This window comes from Solea solea, chromosome 20 (assembly GCF_958295425.1).
Source record: "Solea solea chromosome 20, fSolSol10.1, whole genome shotgun sequence".
NCBI lineage: Eukaryota > Metazoa > Chordata > Actinopteri > Pleuronectiformes > Soleidae > Solea > Solea solea.
The window spans coordinates 23,096,181-23,115,565 of NC_081153.1; the positions used below are offsets into that span (position 1 = coordinate 23,096,181).

Consider the following 19,385-nt stretch of genomic DNA (forward strand, 5'->3'; position numbering starts at 1 on the left):
ATTCAAAAATGTAACTTATTCATTTTTTTTTTATCTGAAATAGGTAATGAAACAATTGGAATGTTTCCTTTTGAAAAAAAAAAAATCCAGCTGGTTGTTTTTTAAGAGATGTTTGAGGTTTAATTAAAAAAAAAATTATATCCCAATACTCAATTAATTGACAGATCAGCAGAATACTCGATTAGTAAAATTATTGATAGTTGTAGTAGTAGTAATTCTGTGGTTTCTTAATCAACATATAATATTGAATCTATATTATTAAGTGTATTTCACAGTTCTATTCAATATAATAAATATGATAATCATCAATGCAACAGCCTTTAAAACCAGGAGAAGTCTGAATACCTTCTCACCATACGACAATATTCAAAATCTAAGAACATATCTTGTCTCATGTCACCATAGACAATATCCATGTATTATCCAATATCCCAGCCCTAGTGTATAATGAGATTAATATCATGTCAACTGCAGTATCATGATGACAGAAAGTGGTGAGTCAGATAGTGCTGTAATAAAGTCATCTAGTAAAGGGTTGGCCCCTGTGACACGTCTTGCTGTTGACGCCTGATTGGGTCTCACCCAGAGGACACACCTGTTGGTTAGCAGAGCTGCCGGTTTCTGTTAGTGCCTCACATGGCCTCGTGTCAGTTTCAACACTGACCTCGATCATTTGACAACGTATCCACTCAGAGGTCCTTTGTTCCTGACTGAACTGTTGTACATTTCTGACACCTGTGGGAAACACCTGGGAATGGCTGTGCAGTCTGAATATGATTGTGAGTAAATCTTCTATGTCTCGATGTTAGATTTTGGATATCATCGTATTGTAATAAGCTATCTGAGACTTTTCCTGCTTTAAAGACTGTTGCATAAAAAAGTAACTTAACACTTAATATCTGTCGATTATTTTCTTGATTAATTGCTTGGTCTGTAAAATGTCAGAAAACCTTAGAAGTTTTTGATCTGTGTTCGTCCAACTTGGAAATGATGATGTTCTCAAAAAAAAAGATTTTTTAATGATTTCTTTGTTATCCAGAGCAAAGAAATTAAGAAAATACTAACATTTAAGAAGCTTAAACAATCGGAAATCTTGTTTTAATCATGAAAAACGCTTCAAACCAATGAATCAGTTATCAAAATAGTTGTCAATTAATTTAGTAATCCATTCATTGTTATAGCTCTAATACATTTTAAGCCTATTTGTGTTCTAGCAGAATTTGACCATATTAACAGGAAATGTCATAGTTTCTAACACGGAAATATCCTTTATTTAACATTAAGAAGACAAAGAAAAATACCAGGTATTATCTGAAATGTAGTACAGATATTTTATTTTTAGTGTAATGACAGTGTCACTCTCCTTTGAGAAGCACACATCTCTCAAAAGAAAACTTTAAGAGCCCAGAGAAATAGCCTGTGTGCAGCTCGAGATCCTCATTCTCCATGTATCTCAGGATATAGCCTAAAAATATCCAGAAGTTATTCAAAAGGATATTGCCCAGCCTTACAGAAATATTGATATGATTTATATTGTGATATATATCAATATCGAATTATGTAAACAAAATATTGTGATGAGATTTTTTCTAGAACCACCTGGTCCTAGTATGTTCTTTAGATGTGTGGATTGAGGGAGATAAAACGAGATAAAATAGGGTATAGTGGCTAAGGAAGCTTTTGCTGCTCACCATTGCCTGGCTCTGTGGTCAAGCAGTCAAAATCAAGTGGACTTCCTCCCTGCTGAAATTCTAAATGTTATATTTCTGAAGTGAAGTCATGGCTGTTGAGCAGCTAAATGATTCATGTGTACTTTTGTTTTGATCTAAAAGTCATTCAGCGGGTTGGCTCATGTTGTATGTTTTTCAGGTTTGTCATGACTTGTTGTCTTGATGCATCGTGATTCTTTGTTTCAAATCCTTTAAAATGGGTTTGTCTCCATCTGCTGCTCTTGGGAAAGAGGCCTCAGTGTTATTATGACTCATAAGTTGTTGTTGTCCCTGTTGTCCCCTATTTACTTTTTTTTGCTGTCCTAGTTTTTGGCCTGTACTCTGACATCTGACATCCACACATACCTGTATTAGAGTGGTTCCTCTGCGCTGTAGCTTTAACTGGACTGTAGAGGGAGCAACAGATATGTGGCATGTGATGCAGTGAACTTTATAATGTTGATAGTAAGGCCTTTTTCTTCTCATCAATTCTTTTCTAAAACTTATGAACTTGCAATAACATGCTATTCTCAACTTTATTTTGAAGATAGTTAATGATTCAATCTCACTGTTCTCTCATAGGTGTAGACAAGTCACAATATTACAGTCATAAACACAAATATACAGTAAATACTTATTCTTTCTTATTCGCATGCTTTTAACCCTCAGTATTAACATTATCTCTTACATGCACACCACTGATTACAAAGAACCAAATCACACAGTGCTCTGTAATACATGTGTACAGAAGTGGGACAAGCTAATGGCCAAGAGGAACGGTAACTAGGCTTGTAAGTGGAGGGTTGCCTGTTTGAGTTCCCACTCGGTCAAAAAGGCCATCGCTCCCTGGGCGCTACTCAAGTCTAGGAAGGTTCCTAGTCACTACCACAAGTGAAATTGAACAAAAAATTGCGCACTTCCAATTTGTAGGGCATCTATTACCACAAGGTGGCAGCGGAAGCAGCAGCAGGCTTTTGCTGAAAGAAGGACATGCATGTTTGTGGTAGTGATGGGAGTTATAGAACAAGTTTTGTACTTGTTCATCTGATTGTACACTATTTGCAATCAGTAGGGCTGCAAATAATTAATCTCACTATTATTTCCTCAATTAACTGTTTGGTCCATAAAATGTTAGAACATACCACAAACCAAACTGGTTTTAATGAGAAACCAGAACCTTTTTAAGAAGCTGAAAAACAAAACTTTTATTTCAAAAAACTAAAACAGTGAATACATGAAGTCTGAGTGCATCTAATTCACTCTCTGATGTCAGAGTGGGAAATGCGGGCTGGTTGTCCACGGTACCTCAGTCTGATGCCTAGGGGGGGGTGTCAAAATTTGGCGATATTTCGTTGTCCTTCCTCATGCAATACGATAACTGATACACCAGGGCAAATAAATGAAGGCACTCTAAAGTAACCAATCCCTGCCAGTTTAACTCATTGCTATTTGATGTCTCCTCACAGCAGCACTGCTGAAATGAATGAGAGAAACTTGGGCAGAAGTTGCCTGGCTGAAGAACAGGGAGTTTACAGCAGGATAATGGCAGAGAAATCTAAGAGACGCCCCATCCACATTAAATTCATGGACTTTATGTACTTTGTTCTCCATGTTGTGAATAAATAGAGAAATCCTGCCCATTTAACTTTTCATGGACACTTTCTTTTCTTGTCAGTTAGACAGATATCGTGATGTATTGCTATATGATTGTCTTGCAATATTGATTATCACAGAATTGTTGTATTGTGATATTATTAGTATCGTGGACAATGTATCACAAATTGCATCATGTCATATTGTAAAGTACGCTGTAATTCCCAACCCTAATGATGCCTGACATGGAGAACATGACTGATTCTGAGGAAACTGAAGTTCACATCAGGGTTCTACCTTGAGCATGATAGCGTGTCAGCCCGTTACTCTATGATTTGCGGCGCGTATCGGTCCACAATTTTGCGTGTCAGTGCGGTGCCGACCGTTTTTTTTTAGTGATGGGACAATATACAATATTGCTCATTGTGATTAAAAGCCATTGATTGATTATTTTTCATGAAACAATATTTATACTATCTCATAACACCGTAAGTCTTGACAGAAGGATAAGCCAGTTGATAATGATAATGATAATAATAACAATAATGATGATAATATTTCTTCTTCTTCTTAGGGTCTTAGGGTTGTTATTATTATTATTATTATTATTATATTAGGGTTCGAGCTCAAGCCTATTGAAACTGTAAGAGTCATTATTATTATTATTGTTATTATTATTATTATTATTATTATTGTTGTTGTTAAAACAATAATTATATATATTTTTGTCATTGCAATGATATGAATTGCAAGTATTTTGATCAGTCTAATTGTGGCGCAAATCATCCCATGCAAATTACATTGTAATGAGTATTTGTAAACCAGGGCGAGCTTTTGTCAGGTAAACTGCTAATTGTAGCTTATACATTACACAAGTCTCAATAATTTCTATATGTATTTTACAGTTTAAAAAGGCAATCCCTCGGGTGTCACTGAACACCTCCGCTGTGTCATTTCCTCTTCTCAGACTCTGATCTCCATCTTGGCCCCAGCTCACCTTCCACTTCTCAGGTTACTTCACCCTGCAAAGGCCTGCCCCTTTGCCCTTCAGGGGAGTAGTGTATGTGTCAGTCTGTGAAAAATGTTGCTAGCAGGGGGCCCCCACTGCATCACAAATCCCTCAAGGCTTGATGACCAATCCTGTCCAACCTCAGAGCTTGCTTACTTCGAACTTTGCCCCTGAAAAAAATCCTCCTCCTCCTCTCAGGAATGAGAAGCATTCTTAGACTGCCGGATTACCTTAGTGGCGTACCTTATTTATGAAGTCAGAGCTCAAAGAAGGGAGGGACCAAGAACTGAGTGAGTGTGCTTGTGTTTTAAAGCAAAAGAAGGAGGGGAGGATAGGAGGGAGAGAACAAATAACACAGGGTGAAGGGAGGGGGAAGCCTGTAGAGACGCGACTGAGCAGCCAAGACAGTCTTGAGTAACAGGAGCTTGATGGCTAGTTGGAGAAGACCGAGGTGGACTTAGGTTTTTCAGCTCCTGCTGCGGGCCTCGGGAGAGGCAGGGCCCGGGCAGGCCAGTGGGGACCTGTTCTGTAGCATGGGACACAGTGCTAGCAGTGAGACAGTGGCCAAGCAACCAGCCCAGCACAACACGGGTGAGTCAGAGGCAAGAGGCTCAGCAGTAAATGATACACAAGGACATATATGTTTAACTCGTTTTTACAACTTGTTGAGCATTATGTAGAATAGAAGGCCAACATTAGAGTGTCTATATTGTATACATGTATATTGGCAGGTATCTATAAAGCAGAAAGGAACCGGGGGCGGCAAGCACAGACAGGTGTTGAAGAATGCATGTAGATGGAATGTGGAGATTGTGAAAGATACAAACTCAAACTTGTGTGTGTGTGTGTGTGTGTGTGTGTGTTGAGGTTAGCAGTCACCAACCACCAGCAACTCTCCACATGTGGAGCACTGTTAAAGTTTCAGTCGCTTTATTAAGTCATGTTGTTGTTGCACAGGTGCACTGTGATCCATAAAAGCCCCCGAGTGTCTGCTCAGTTCAAACACACTGGAACCAGTTTTTGTCGTCAAGGATCCTCTCTGCTCTCACATGTTGCATTTGCACATGTAATTCCTCTTAATAATACAGCTTGCAGCTGTTGGAATCCAGTATACATGCCACCAGCTCTTCTCAGCCTAATATCACCCACTTAAATATAAAGCAAATATTGACCCAACAATATGTAAGCCATTATTTCTAGTATTATTTAACTGTAGGGTTTCTGTTTAAGACTAGAACATTTTCTGTTACACATTTGCTTTCAATGTGATGTATTTTTACCCATGGTGTAATATTCTGTGTAGCGCCTGTCACTGTATCATGTGACTGCCATGAGTCATATGGACAGCTTGACCAGAGCAGTGCTTTTATTCATGCTTTTATTATGCACATTTACAGAATAGAATGTCTTAGATCCAGTGTGTTAATGTAAATCTGTGTCGTATGTGTTTTTTCCCCTTTCTCTATACTTAGTTTGTGGTCTAAGTCTTTGATTCTCCACATTTGTGAGAAACAACCCTCCCAGATTGTTGTGCTCTACTGTAGGTCACCACATCACACATGGATTCCGTTGTAGCAGAACCACATCTGTGTAACCGCAGTTCCCTGCCACCCAGCCACTCCCTGTTGTACTGGTGTCTGGGTTAAGCGTTGGTAATATCTGTGAGGGTCAGTCGGCTGCACAGAGTTCACTGACCTCTGTGTGCCTGCATTTTACCATGGAATTTCACACCCACATGTCCATAACCTAGCTTTAATTCATGCGGTAAATAAACAAAGCAGTGTACATATTATAGAAAGATGTATTTGTTTGGAAATGACTTAATGCACTGGTCAGCATCTGACAGTTGTGCTTATCTGCTGTGTATCAAACACCCTTGTTTTTCACACTGTGGGCCTGTGATGCCTTTCTACTGAAGCAGTGCATCCACTAGTCCTGCCAATAGTATACAGTAAAAGTAGCCTGGCTAATACAGACTTCATCTCAATCACATTTGAGAATGTTGTTACTTAGTTGTTACTTAAATTGTATAAAACTTTGATCTCTTAACCTGGTGCGACCCCAAATTATTTACATTATTTATTTTTTGTATTTCATATGAACTCCACAGCACAGTTGTATGATAATAAAAATTTTAGAGCTGCAACTGACAATTATTTTCATAATATAATTATCTATCGATCTATTTGCACGATTAATCGAGTAATCGTTTGGTCCAAAAAATGTCATAAAATGCAGAAAAATTTTGATTAGTGTTTGTCAAACCTGGAAATGATGATGTTCTCGAATGTCTTGTTTTGTCCACAAACTAAAATTATTCACTTTTCATTGATTTCTTTATGTGGAGCAAAGAAACCAGCAAATATTCACAGATCTGCAGACTCAGATGTTAGCTTAGCTGTTAGCTTCACCGGTGCTAAAAGCTCATGACTGCTGACAAGACTGCTATAGTCTCATGTGATTTGTATAGTCTTGCAAGATTTTCACACCATAAACAGGAAATGGCATACATTAAACGATCAATCTCAGGACTTTATGACTTGATATCAGATCTCCCAAATAAACATCATATCCAGCCTAATTAGGTAGTTGCCTGTGCTGGTATATTTGCCTAACATGATTTGATTAGTTGAAAATTGCACTGATGCTTGAAAACATTACTCAAGTTCTGCCTCACACAGCACAAGCATACTTGAATTCCCCTATTCAAACTGAATGATCAGCATTGATGTCTCCAGTATTTATGCGTCTGAGTCTATAATTAAAAAAGAAAAAGAAATAAGAGCTGTAGTTCAGCGATTTTACAAAAGCTGTTGGACAAAGATTTACTGTTATTGACCCAAAGTCTTTCCAACCTGACACACTACTTTTATGCAGCAGACGATCTGACTGTGGTTGCCGACAGAACATTCAAAACATGTATCTCCCCCAATTGTATTGAAACTGGAGGGAAGCCACACACAAAATCAACAGAGACAGAACCAATGAGAGTTACACTGTCAGCTCTTATATCTCTGATTGATCAAATGGGCTTTAAAATTCATGCATTAATCATTCACATCTCCATTCAATACACAGGAACGTTTTACCCCCAAAAGGGCCTTAGCTTTGTTTTCTGATTTCTATCTTGGCTCCATGTATCTGTGACCTTGAGAAAACATTTAGTGTAACGTGTGGTGAACCTGCAGAAAAGCATATCTCTACACACTGATGACAGGCAAGGTGAATATAGGCTGACCAACAAACCCCAAGCAAATTTGACTTATAATGACAGCAACATTTGGCACCAGCTAAATGTTTAGAGCTGTGGTGTCTGTGTTTTTTGCCACATTATGTATGCTATCTCTATGCCCTGTATTTGAAACACTGTTGTGTAACTGCTACAATACAACTCATCACCTGAAAATTACAAGCATTTTCTTTACCTTTTGAGTCATCGAAGATCAACTGGGGAATTTTGACCCATGGTTTCTGTTCCAATTGCTTATTTGTCTCCTTTCTTAGTTTTTTCAGAACATTTAAGAAGCATTTGCCTGGTATAATGTCACATAATCCTTTATGTATCACTGCCATGTTAAAAATCACATTCATTTACACCACCTTGTAAATCATAGCAGAAGAAACTGCCCACAATTCATTGTGTAGCTTTAATGTGACAACTGAGACACCGTTTGGATGTGTGGTCTCAAACTTTGACACATCAATAAAGCAGCAGTATTGACTTGAAGCCCTGGCCCATGTATGGACCTGCTACTCATATGGTCAGAGAGCCGACTGTTAAAAAAAAGAATTCAAAAAAGATGGATTGCTTTGTTTTAGTGCCTTGACACTATACCAGTATTGAAACAGAAAAATCCCATTTAGTAAGGTTGCAATTTCCCAAGTATAGACCAAGAACTGAAGAATATGTGTGGGTGTCAGTAGTGTAATGTAGCAGGGCCTTATCACTTCACATGATCACAGTGCACTGTGAACAAAGTGATCTATGAGCAGCGCACTCTTGTAGACATATTGTCCATTTACCACAGCCTATTAAATAAGTGTATTTGATGAAAGAATGTGTGGAGATTGCTTTTCTCTTTCTGGGCACAGATGGATTAAACTATTCTACAAAAAAAAAAAAACATAGCACATTTTTTTGTGAAATAATCGTTTGTAGAGATACGAGTGGGAATCTTAAAGTACCACACAATTTGATTTGATTACGAGTCTTAAACAATTCTAAATCCATTATATAATTGCATCTTAATGAGTTTTAAAAAATGTTTTTTTTAGACCCATCATTAACTATGCAATTTTGTTTAATTCACTGGCATTTACTAATAATGGAACAACATATTTCACTGGAAACCAAAGAAAAACAGAAAATCTAAATCCTTTGCAATGAAAATAGCAACAGTTTGTGATGATGCAATGACACACACGTTGGGCATCTGTGCTTTCAACATTCAGTTGATTCAACCAAGCACAGTGTCAAAGGTTTTTCTTAATTTATTTTTACGATTTGAGATTTTTTACATACAGTGTTAGAGAAAAATGCGATGCATTACGGATTTTACACTCATATATTAACAAAAATCGATGATTTGATGAAATCATGGTTTGCGATTATATGCACTGTTGGTTGCCATCAATCAAAAAAACATGTTCAAAAGCATTGTCTTTTTTTGTCACTATGTCACGTTCATGCAGATGATGAAGTCAACCTGCAAAACAGCACAACAGGGGGCGAAGAAGCTAACTCTGGTGGGGGAACACCTCCCACCAAACGCAAAGGCAAGTTTTCCAAGATGGGGAGGATCTTCAAGCCCTGGAAGTGGAGGAAGAAGAAGCCAAGTGAGAAGTTTACTGAAACGTCTATAGGTATGGTGTATCAAACTTAGTATTTACGCTGGCCTTTGTGTTTAATGACCCTTTGCTTAGTTTTGTTTTGTTTTTTCAGCTTTGGAAAGAAAGATTTCAGTCAGAAAAAGTCGCCAAGAGCTGATTGCAAGAGGACTTCTAAAGGACATTACAGAGAATGGTATGCAGACCTTACTTCTTCTTCTTGAAAAGTATTAAAAAAATAAATTGAGCTCCATTTTTGTAACAACTTTTATTTTATTGTTTGTGTCTTTATGTACAGAGAGCAATAATGTGAGCCACTCCAAAGGTCCACCCGTGAAAAATGGGCACCCTATGCCAATGGATGTGGACAGGGTGTCTGAAGCTGGGGTGCGAGTGTCTAGAGGGGAGTCTGACATGAAAGTGAATCCCCCCAGGCTTGCTCCCGGAGATGAACGGCGAATTAGAGCACCATCTGACGCCTCCCGCAGTAACCGCGCACCTCTGGATGTGGACTCTCACTCTCGGTTTCCTGTGGATGTGGACAGACGAAGCCGTCTGCCGTCAGATGATAAGAGGGGAGGATCTTTATCCCGAGGACCACCTCAGGAGGATCGATACCGCAGGGAGGAGAGAAGAGAAGGGAAAGACGACAGGGAGGACAGGGGAAGGAAGGACCGGGAAGACACGGAGAGACGGGACTGGCGTGAAGACAGGGAGAAGGATGGGCCAGTCGACCGCAGGGAAGATAGAGATTTCAGAGATAGGCGAGAATGGAGAGATGACCGCGAGAAGAGGGACGAAAGGTCAGACCGAGACAATAGGGAAAGGAAAGATCGTGAAGAAAGAGAACGACGAGACAGGGATGAGAGGGAAAGGAGGGATCGCGATGAAAGGGAACGAAGAGATCGCGAGGAGCGAGAAAAGAGAGACAAGGATGAAAGGGAACGTAGAGATCGTGAAGAGAGAGAAAGGGATGAGAGAGAGCACAAAGATCGCGAAGAGAGAGACAGGAGAGATAGGGATGAGAGCGAGAGAAGAGATCGTGAGGAGAGAGAACGGAGGGATCGAGACGATAGAGAGAGGAGAGACCAAAGAGACAGAAGAGAAGACAGGGATAGGCGCCCTGAGAGGGAAAAGAGAGATGAAAGAGAAGACAAGGACAGGAAAGATGCACGCACAGACAGAGATGATAGAGATCGGCGATATGACAGAGACAGGCGAGATGAAGGGGAGAGGAGAGAGGACAGGGACAGACGGGATGAGTGGGTCAAAAGAAATGAAAGAGAACGGCGAGACGAGCGGGAAAATAGGGAGGAGAAGGACAGGAAGGAGAAGCTAGATGAATTGCGGCCTCTTGTCAGACCTGTCTCTGACATAGGCTCGCGGCATCCTCTACAGAAGAGCTCCTCAGAGGAAAACAAGAAAACTCGTCCTGCCTCAGAGACTGAATGGAGGAGTACACTTCCCAGATACCAACCAGCCCCAGACTTCAGAGAGCGCTCAGGTAAAGTGTATTTGTCTATCTGTGACTGTGCCAGGATTCTTGAGAAAGTGTCTGTGGAGTTAGTGGAACTTTGTCCTCCACCATGTAGTTTAGAAACATACCACAATGAATCACATGTAAACATCACTACTGCAGTTACATTTGGAAAAGTTATGCAACTCTTGATATTTATATTATAAATAATTCCAACTTTGCTAACTTTTTCCAACTGTCCTAACTTATGATAATGAAGGCTTCAGCATCAGATGATTACACCACATTATTTAAAAGTTTTCTAGTCTTGTTGACCACTCAAAGCTGCTTTACACTACAATTTTGCCATTCACACATTCATATTGCACACACTGCCACTCATCCACTGTCGCCGTCATTTACTATCCAGTCATCTCGACACAATTGCAACAGTGTAAACGTGAGAGAGTGTGGTGTTTGACCTGCAGCAGTATCAGCTCCACACACCAACACTGCACTTGTAAAGCAAAAACCCTCAAAGTTACATAACATACTGTAGTTATTGTATTTGGTGTAAAATACTTCTTGTAGGTGCAAATGGTTGCTCCACAGCTCTATAGCATCTTTATTTATACAATTCATACATTTCTTTAAAAAGAGGATTAAACAGGTTCACGAGCATCCCTCCAACTAGAAGGAGGGAACACAGCAACACAACGTTAAACAACAATTTCCAGTTTGTTATGGTAACTGACAAATGGTGGGGGCTCTCTTGTATGAATTAGTTAAAGGGATAGTCCGGGCTAATTGAAATTACAGCCACATGTTGAATGCCTTGATCCTTCCGCCTAGAACCAGCTTGAGACAAGGGGCCTTGTTCTCATTGAAAACACAAGTCCACTAAATCTTAAAGGTCCAGTGTGTAAAATTTAGGGAAAATCACTTTCATTTGGCATACATTGAAGTTAAAATAATTATACTTATGAGTGTACAATCACTTGATTGTATGAATTGTTTTTTAAGAATGAGCTTTTTTTTTTTATATCAGGAGCAGACTGCTGGCTGCCATTTTGGACCATGTTTTTACAATAGCCAACAATGGACAAACTAAACGTCTTTTAACCTTTGATGCTAAGTGAAGGCTATGTAGGTTTTCTGACATATTTGGAAGTGAAGAATATTTGGCTGCAACATGGAACTTCACCAATAAATAGTACTAAATTTTACAGACTGTACCTCTAAGAATTTTCTAGCAACTGTATCTCACTGGTAGATAGACTTTTTCGACTGTAAACTGAAGTTTTGAGGACATGTCCTTACCTGCATTATAGAAAAAAAATCAATTTTCATCATTAGTCTAACCCTCACCTGGCTGGTTCTGCCACAGCAGCATGTTGAATGTCCACCCTATCCTCCTCCTTGTCTCGCACATCACAGTCTTCATTAGTTACAAATACACCCTCCCCTGCTGCTTTAGCTTTCACAACAGCACAGTGTAAAGTCTAGAAACCTTCATAACAAACTAAATGGATAAGTAAGTAATAAGTAAGACTTTTTGTCAATTATTTTAATAAGTGTCTAAAATCCTGGTACCAGGCACTGTTGGTTCAGACTGTACCTGTACCCCGCACCAGAGTTTGACTAATATTATCCTTCAGCTGTAACCTCAAGGGTTTAATTCCCGGCTAGTCTACTGGCCGATGTGTCCCTATTACAATTTTGGTATTGTAATAGGTCGTCACAAATCAATGAATGGGATGAACAATGAACAATGTAAGTGAATTGTGGAATGGAAAAACAGCTGCTATGGTTGTTATAAATTATTGTAGACTCCACCATTCAGCATAGTGATGATGCGCTCACAGTAAAACTGGGAACTCTGGCATTATTTCCATACTGTTGTTCAGCTCTATCATCCTGCTATAGTAAGTGATTAATACATAGCTCCAGCTTGTTTAGATTCATTTATTCCAATCACAGTCATGGGCAGCACTAAGGATAAACAGATCTTAGGGAAGAACTTGTGAACGTTGACATGTGGGGAAATGAACACTGTTTAACCAACAGATTACTAAACAGGTAGACAGAGCTGAACTTCACATTCAGCTCATCTATCTGTGGTACTGACTCAGCTGTTTAAAGCAATGACTCTGTGGTAATGTTGAAATTAGTCATTAAAATGTGCCACAAAAGTGATGTTCAGTTAGGGGTTATCACAATACTAGACTTGAAAACTGGATTCTAATACCCAGGGAATCGAAGCTGTCTGATGTGCAAAAACATAGAGTATCATTCAATTGTAAGGTTTTATTTTCTGTGCTTCTGCTGACCTGACACCATATTTTCATTGCTGATCAAATGGAGTTGATGCAGTAGGCTGCCTCAGTTTGTCCTGTCTTGTCCTTTCTCAGCTTCCGTTTGGGGGTTTTCAGACACACACGACATTCAAACACAAATAATTGTGGATACTAGGATACTATTCTATATTAAAAAATAGCATTGATATTTTTCAGTTTGTATGGTGTCAAGATTCAATTTATTCATTAGTAAAATTAAACATTGCAGTCCTGTTTGTTCCAACATGAGTTATTGTACTGAGAGCCAACACGCGCTCACACTGAATGAAGTACCAGCAGTAGGTGTTCAAACTGCAAACCAAAGTCTCCTGGTGCTGTGAAGGCATTTAGCATAAATGATTGTTAGAAAACAGGCTTTGATACATGGACTTAGTTCAAGATCAAAAGAGGACGAAACTAATCATTAGGATTCATTCTGTGCTTCTCTGATCTGGGTCGATGCGTGCTGTATCTAATGCATGCTGTCTCTCATAAGCTCTCGACCATAAAGCTCTGAAGACTCTAATCCCTGTGAAGTGAAAACCAATTATGTCTTCTGACTTTGTCACCCCTCAGACAAATGTGTTACTAACCACCATGCCAAATTTGATTATGATTAAAAATAGCCCACAGGTGTTTAAGAATTAGGTTTCAAATAATGTAAAAAATCATGACAACATCCTCTGTTCCAAATTGCTGGGAGCAGTATGTGTGAAACACACTTTCACACACACATACTGGTCTTCTCTCTTGAACAAGGACCACTGTCCGCCAACGTCAGTGATTTTGTACAGAATATAAATGTTAAAGCAGTTTTATTAAAGTCTCTTTTCAACAAATATGTAGAGAAGCGACGTTCACCTGCTTTTGTGAGTCTGTGTCCATGGAATGTGTTCTGTCCACTTCTCCTAAGGCACTATTACACACACACATTTGGTGCTTTTCCATTATACAGTTCTAGCAATACTCAGCTCTACTCTACTCAGGGTTTTTGATGGTTATGGTTTGAAGATAATATGTTAAGTTCATACTCTTTACACTTCAAACTTACACTTTAATAAGCAGCTATTATCATAAATGAAGTGATATAATTGAAGCGATCACCTGACCGTGCTCTTTCACTCGAAACCTGTGCACACATTCACAGCATTCATGCGCGTTCCTGCGACTTCGTGGAAGGTGCGGTAAGTTTGATCACTTCCTTATCAATTCTCCTATTGATTTTCATTGGGTGAGGGAATGAGTACAAGTTTGTTTGTTTGTATTAACTCTCTTTATTGTCTGATTTTCACATTAATTGTTCCAGACAAAAATAAATGTTTGGCTTTTTAAGCCCAACTGCCATTATGTGCCATCAAAACTAAAAACACAGACTGCTCGGTGTCATTGGTTTATCCTCGCCTCGGTCATTTTATTCTTTCCTGCCTCTGTGAACGTAGTAGCTACAGGTGCACGAGAGCAACTTGCTGCAGCCTCTGAGCCAGCCAGACTCTGGCCGTCATCTTCATCTTCTAAATTTGATGGACAATGACAATGGAGATTATTCGTATATTAAAAGTTTTACACAATGAAATGGCGCTCACATTAACAGTAGACAGGGCCTGTTCTGTCTGGAGAGTTGAAAGTTACCTTCGGTATTAATAACAGATGGCGTCCCGTTAGCTCTGCTGCTGCTTGACTCGTCGCAAGTAGCGTATCAAAGTGTATCGAACATGCGACAGTCCTGCAAATGAATTGCATGCTGTGTGGCCAAATGTTTCTGCATTTTGGACAAAATGGAAACTTTACAAGTGTTGCAAGTAACCATCTTGTCGGTGTTCTGAACCAAAACAACGTAGCGCGTGTGCAACGTCACGACGCATTTGCATGAGCGGAACCGATAAGTGGAATCATTAAGCAGGCATACTAACTAAACCGGTTCTCGATTCCCATCCGTAGCTAGAACTGTGTAATGGAAAAGCGCCAATTCTGGTCTTAAATGAGAACCTACCGATTCTGCGAACGTTGCTGTTTGTCAGTGTTTGTGCACAATATTAATGTACCCTCTGATATCAAACCTCCGGTTCAAGATACATGTAGAAACGCAACATTTTCACCACTTTGGTCACAATTTAATGACTTACTTTACACAAACAGAGCTGGATTAGCTACAGTCCTGCCCTCCATCTCCCTCTGTCTCCACCAGCCTCACAGCAGGAGTCTGCTCCTCTTACTGTTCTTCTCTACTCAATTTCCTCATCTGTAGGAATTTTAAATACGGTGACGGAGTGTTTCTGTGTGTTTTTACATCTAGGTAAGGCAAAGACAGTAGTGAAGACCAGGTGCAAGTACTTACAAATGAAGAGGGGGAATTGTTGAAAAAGTGTGCTGACAGGTTTCATGTCATTACAGCGTTTGAGGAGTACCTATACTAACTGTGCATTTGCTTTGCAGTGTCTTTAAAGTGACAGTAGAATCCCTGTTGTGACCTCTCCTGTATTATGTTTATTGATCCCTTTGTAGAGTCTGCTGTTGCCCGCTTTGCACCTGACAATCATTCAACACAAGACTCCCAGCATGACCCTTCCAAACCCAAACAAGCCCTGCTTCCCCCAAAATTCCTCACCACTCCTTCCACCGAGTCAGGCAGGAGTCCGACCCCCTCCTCATCCTCCTCCTCCTCCTCCTCCTCCTCCTCTTCTTCCTCCTCCTCGTCTGCCCCTGTAGCTGTGGCCAAACCACCCAGGACCGTCTCCCTAATAGTCGACGATGCCCCTCGACCTTTCATCCCCGCTCCTTCCTCTGCTGATTTTGACACGCCGCCTCCTGTCCCTCCGCATGCCAAGCAGCCTCCTGTGCCACCACCCAAACCCACCAACCGCAACAGCAACCCCGCACTGCACGGTGAGTTTGTTAATGTCTGCTCCTGCAGGTAGAGGCAAATTATTTCTGGCTTGAAATTTGCTTCTACCTCCAAACAGCTGCTTTTGCCTTTTATGGTATTTTTCTGTGTTCTGAATCAAAGAACGAGGAAAAATATTCTCACAAGATCTAAAACGCTAGAGCTCACTACTGCTTCACTTCAAACACACTGTATTCATCATCATATTTTTCAATTTATTTGAACATAGTTACACTATAGACTTTATATACACACTGTTATCCTATAAATGGATAACCCCAGGTTGCTCTACACAAGTAAAAACAAACACAAATTCAGGATAGGAATGAAAATGTGCACACATTTAAATTTCTTGATTATTTTTTGACAAAAAAAGATTGTATTAAAAATAACATCTTCTCTCTCTTAAATAATCTTTAAATTATTATTCTCTGTATTTCTGCTGCAAGTCTTTTCAATGACAAGCCAAAACAGTCTTAAGTGTCTCAACTACAGAGATACTTTTAATTAATTTGTAACAGCAGCCAAATTAACTTGTTTTTTAATTTAATTTTATTACAATATATATTGTTCTAATTAATGGATCTTATTTGCACTCAATTCTCCAATCAGTGCCCAACACAACAGCCATAGATAATCTATTTGTCTCTGTGAGATACATAGAATATAATCATACAATTAGTTCAACTGAGAGCAAGTATGTGTACTTTTCCCAACAGCTCTGTCCTGCATATTACATTACATTACATGTCATTTAGCAGATGCTTTTATCCAAAGCGACTTACAATGGAATTGAGTACAATCAGCCAGGGGTGGAGTCGAACTTGCGACCATGATGTCTTTTGCACTCAGGGTACCATAGACACTCATTATGTGTTTTTGTTTTATTTATTAAAATGAAATTTAAGCCATGGTGCAGGAATGTTTTATTTTGGCTCTCTTTTGTCTCAACACTGTACTGGATGAAACATTTTATAAGAATTTGTTTTTGATGATTCATCACTCTGTGAAGGTGCAGTGTAAGGTGAGAATGTGAAATTGAACACAGTTGTGTATATTAGGGGTGTCACAATCTCGTAAACTGAATATTGATTTAACCATCCCCCTGCAGGTGTGCTAGAGGGGAAAACAATTGTTGTTGTTGTATTTGGAGCAAAACTTCCTCAAAATTCAACTTCTGCTAAAGCAATAACTAGTGCTATAACAGACATGAGACCTTATTATGTGGTAGAAAATTTTACAATAAGGCCTGAGTGTTGGACATTGCAAACACGATGATGATTGACATATCACTCATGACACCATGTAGACTATTGAAATAGGAATAGATAATTCAATGAGTTATCATGACATAAAACCAATGATCCTAGACAAGTCTAAAACTGCCATCTGTGCTAAAAGAGAGAACAAGATTGAGAATCAAATCGAATATCGACCTTAAAACTGAAAACCAAATTGAATCAAGGATTTGGAGAGTCCCAGGGTATATAGTGTTGTTTTTTTTTTTTTTTTTTTTTAAATTGTGGTCGTATGAGATACTGACACAGCACTGACTAAGATGTACACCCCATCTTACAGAATATGGCCACTTAACAAAAGGCTCACCAAATAAGAACTATGCCTGTTTGAAGTCCATGTTTGCCACTTTATCGGGACTGGAAAATGAAATTTAGGAATTTGGAACTGCTCACTCTGCACTCTCCTCTGGGTTTTTAGTTTGCAGAAACTAGTCTCCTGCTGCCTGGTGTTAAAATTTTAGTGACTGAGACAGCTGAATTCCTGAATGCAGTGATGTAGAATGGCTCATTTTTCCTGTAGAGAGTGTTTACAGTTTACACACTTCAGTTTCAGTGTCTAACAAAAAAGTGGCAAATATGCAATCAATAACTTCCAAAGATGGTGGTGAAACACAATGTTCTACATCAGTACATCTGTTAGTTTAGTTTTTTAAAGAGTATCATTGATCACAAATGAGTCTTCCTCCATTTTTGTAATCTACACAACTACACACGGTAAGCTTACAGTCACACCACAGCAATGTCTCGTCTTTTAAATAGGCTTGGACGCACACTGCCCGCATACCATTTAAAAAGTGGCAGACATACTTTTAACATATCATAGACTTTAGCAGGTGTAGATTTTATAATACAAACTTTTTATGAAGTGGCTAAAATCTGTTTTGACATGTCTCGGATGCAACAAGTGAGAGTTGCATCCGAGTTTTTCCAAGTGCAGTCAGTGCCTCACACAAACAAAAACCTGAACTGACCCTTGAATGGTTACAGTGCAGCAGGAAGTGTTTACGTTGCCATTGAACATAGGATTAAACTAATGTTGAGCTGGTGCAGCAGGGTGCAGGTCCATAGCAACAGTGTATCTTAGTGAGGTCATTGTCACAGTCTTAGTAAGAGTCTAACAAACAGCTTTGTGTGGTGTCAGCTAAGGTTCAGATTTAAATGGTATGTGGGTAGTGTGGGTCCATGCCTATTTAAAAGACAAGACATAGTTGTGGTGTGGCTGTAAGCTTAACATGTGTAGTTATTGTATAGATTACAAAAATGGAGGAAGACTCATTTGTGAATGATACAAAACTAACAGACTCACCACTGTCTTTGAAAGTTATTGATTGCATTTACTCTGGAACAATAGATGACTTATTGCAGGATCAGTGTTGGAAAAATGGTAAAGAAGAACATCCACTATGTGTTGATAATAGGATATTTGGAGTAACACTGCCAGAATTAATATTCCGCGGAAATAAAAATTTAACATTTGCTTTATTTTTCTTAACAAAAACAAAATCTGTATCTATATTTTCAAAACTTTTAATACCCCTTTCCTAAATCCAAATGTGAGTCTAAAGGGAGTCTTGTAGGTGTTTTCCATCATGTTGCTACTCTGGAACAACCACCAGCCTCTGGGGGAGAGGACATGCTCTGGCTTATCTGTGCACCATTTGTGCAAAGCCAGCAGAAGAAACTGATTTGCTTTTATTATTACATATCTCTTGTCCCAGCATGCCTCAGCTGCTCGTGTTTACAGCCCATCCCAGTTGTGTTCTGTTTGAAACAGGGCATTTGTCAGGGAAACAGGTCACTATGTTGCTACATTTGGTTTCACACTGGCACAGTGTGTTTTTTTTAATACAGAGAATATTGCCTTACCGTCTTGAACTGCAAGTTCTGAGTTTATTGGACTGTGGAAACTACAGTATGTGCATGTATATAAATACATTTGCACAGTTTATACTACATCATTTCAGATCTAGCCCAGGATTTTAAGGTTACAGAGAGACTGAGGCAATTGTTGAAACCCTCTTTATGTCCTGATAGTCATCAATAAAAGTTGCCTGGGGGGTCATTAACTGACAAGATCTGGTATCATACAACCTGTTCAACAAACATGTACAGAGGCAACATTTTTTTATCATTTTGGTCGCAGTTTAATGACACAATAGCACAATATGTTTACCTGGATACAAGTAATCGGAACACAAGCCTATCAGAATAACAAATATGTCATGTTAACATGCCAATCTAAAAACTCTGATCTGATACAGCCCATTCCGAAAACA

The 19,385-nt window shown here is 39.2% G+C and overlaps 1 protein-coding gene across 5 annotated transcripts in view; it reads left to right on the plus strand.

Moving 5' to 3' along the window:
- The window catches only part of phactr4a (phosphatase and actin regulator 4a), a 48,328-nt gene that overhangs the window by 14,629 nt on the left and 14,314 nt on the right, over positions 1-19,385 (plus strand). For 2 of the 5 annotated variants that reach the window (XM_058618473.1, XM_058618474.1), the window contains exons 3-6: positions 9,004-9,174; positions 9,254-9,334; positions 9,437-10,642; positions 15,433-15,813. In XM_058618473.1, coding sequence (XP_058474456.1) covers positions 9,004-9,174; positions 9,254-9,334; positions 9,437-10,642; positions 15,433-15,813 — 1,839 coding nt within the window. Of the gene's footprint in view, positions 1-4,667; positions 4,903-9,003; positions 9,175-9,253; positions 9,335-9,436; positions 10,643-15,432; positions 15,814-19,385 lie in introns of those variants that run through there. The other 3 variants (XM_058618472.1, XM_058618471.1, XM_058618476.1) reach the window with 3 other exon arrangements.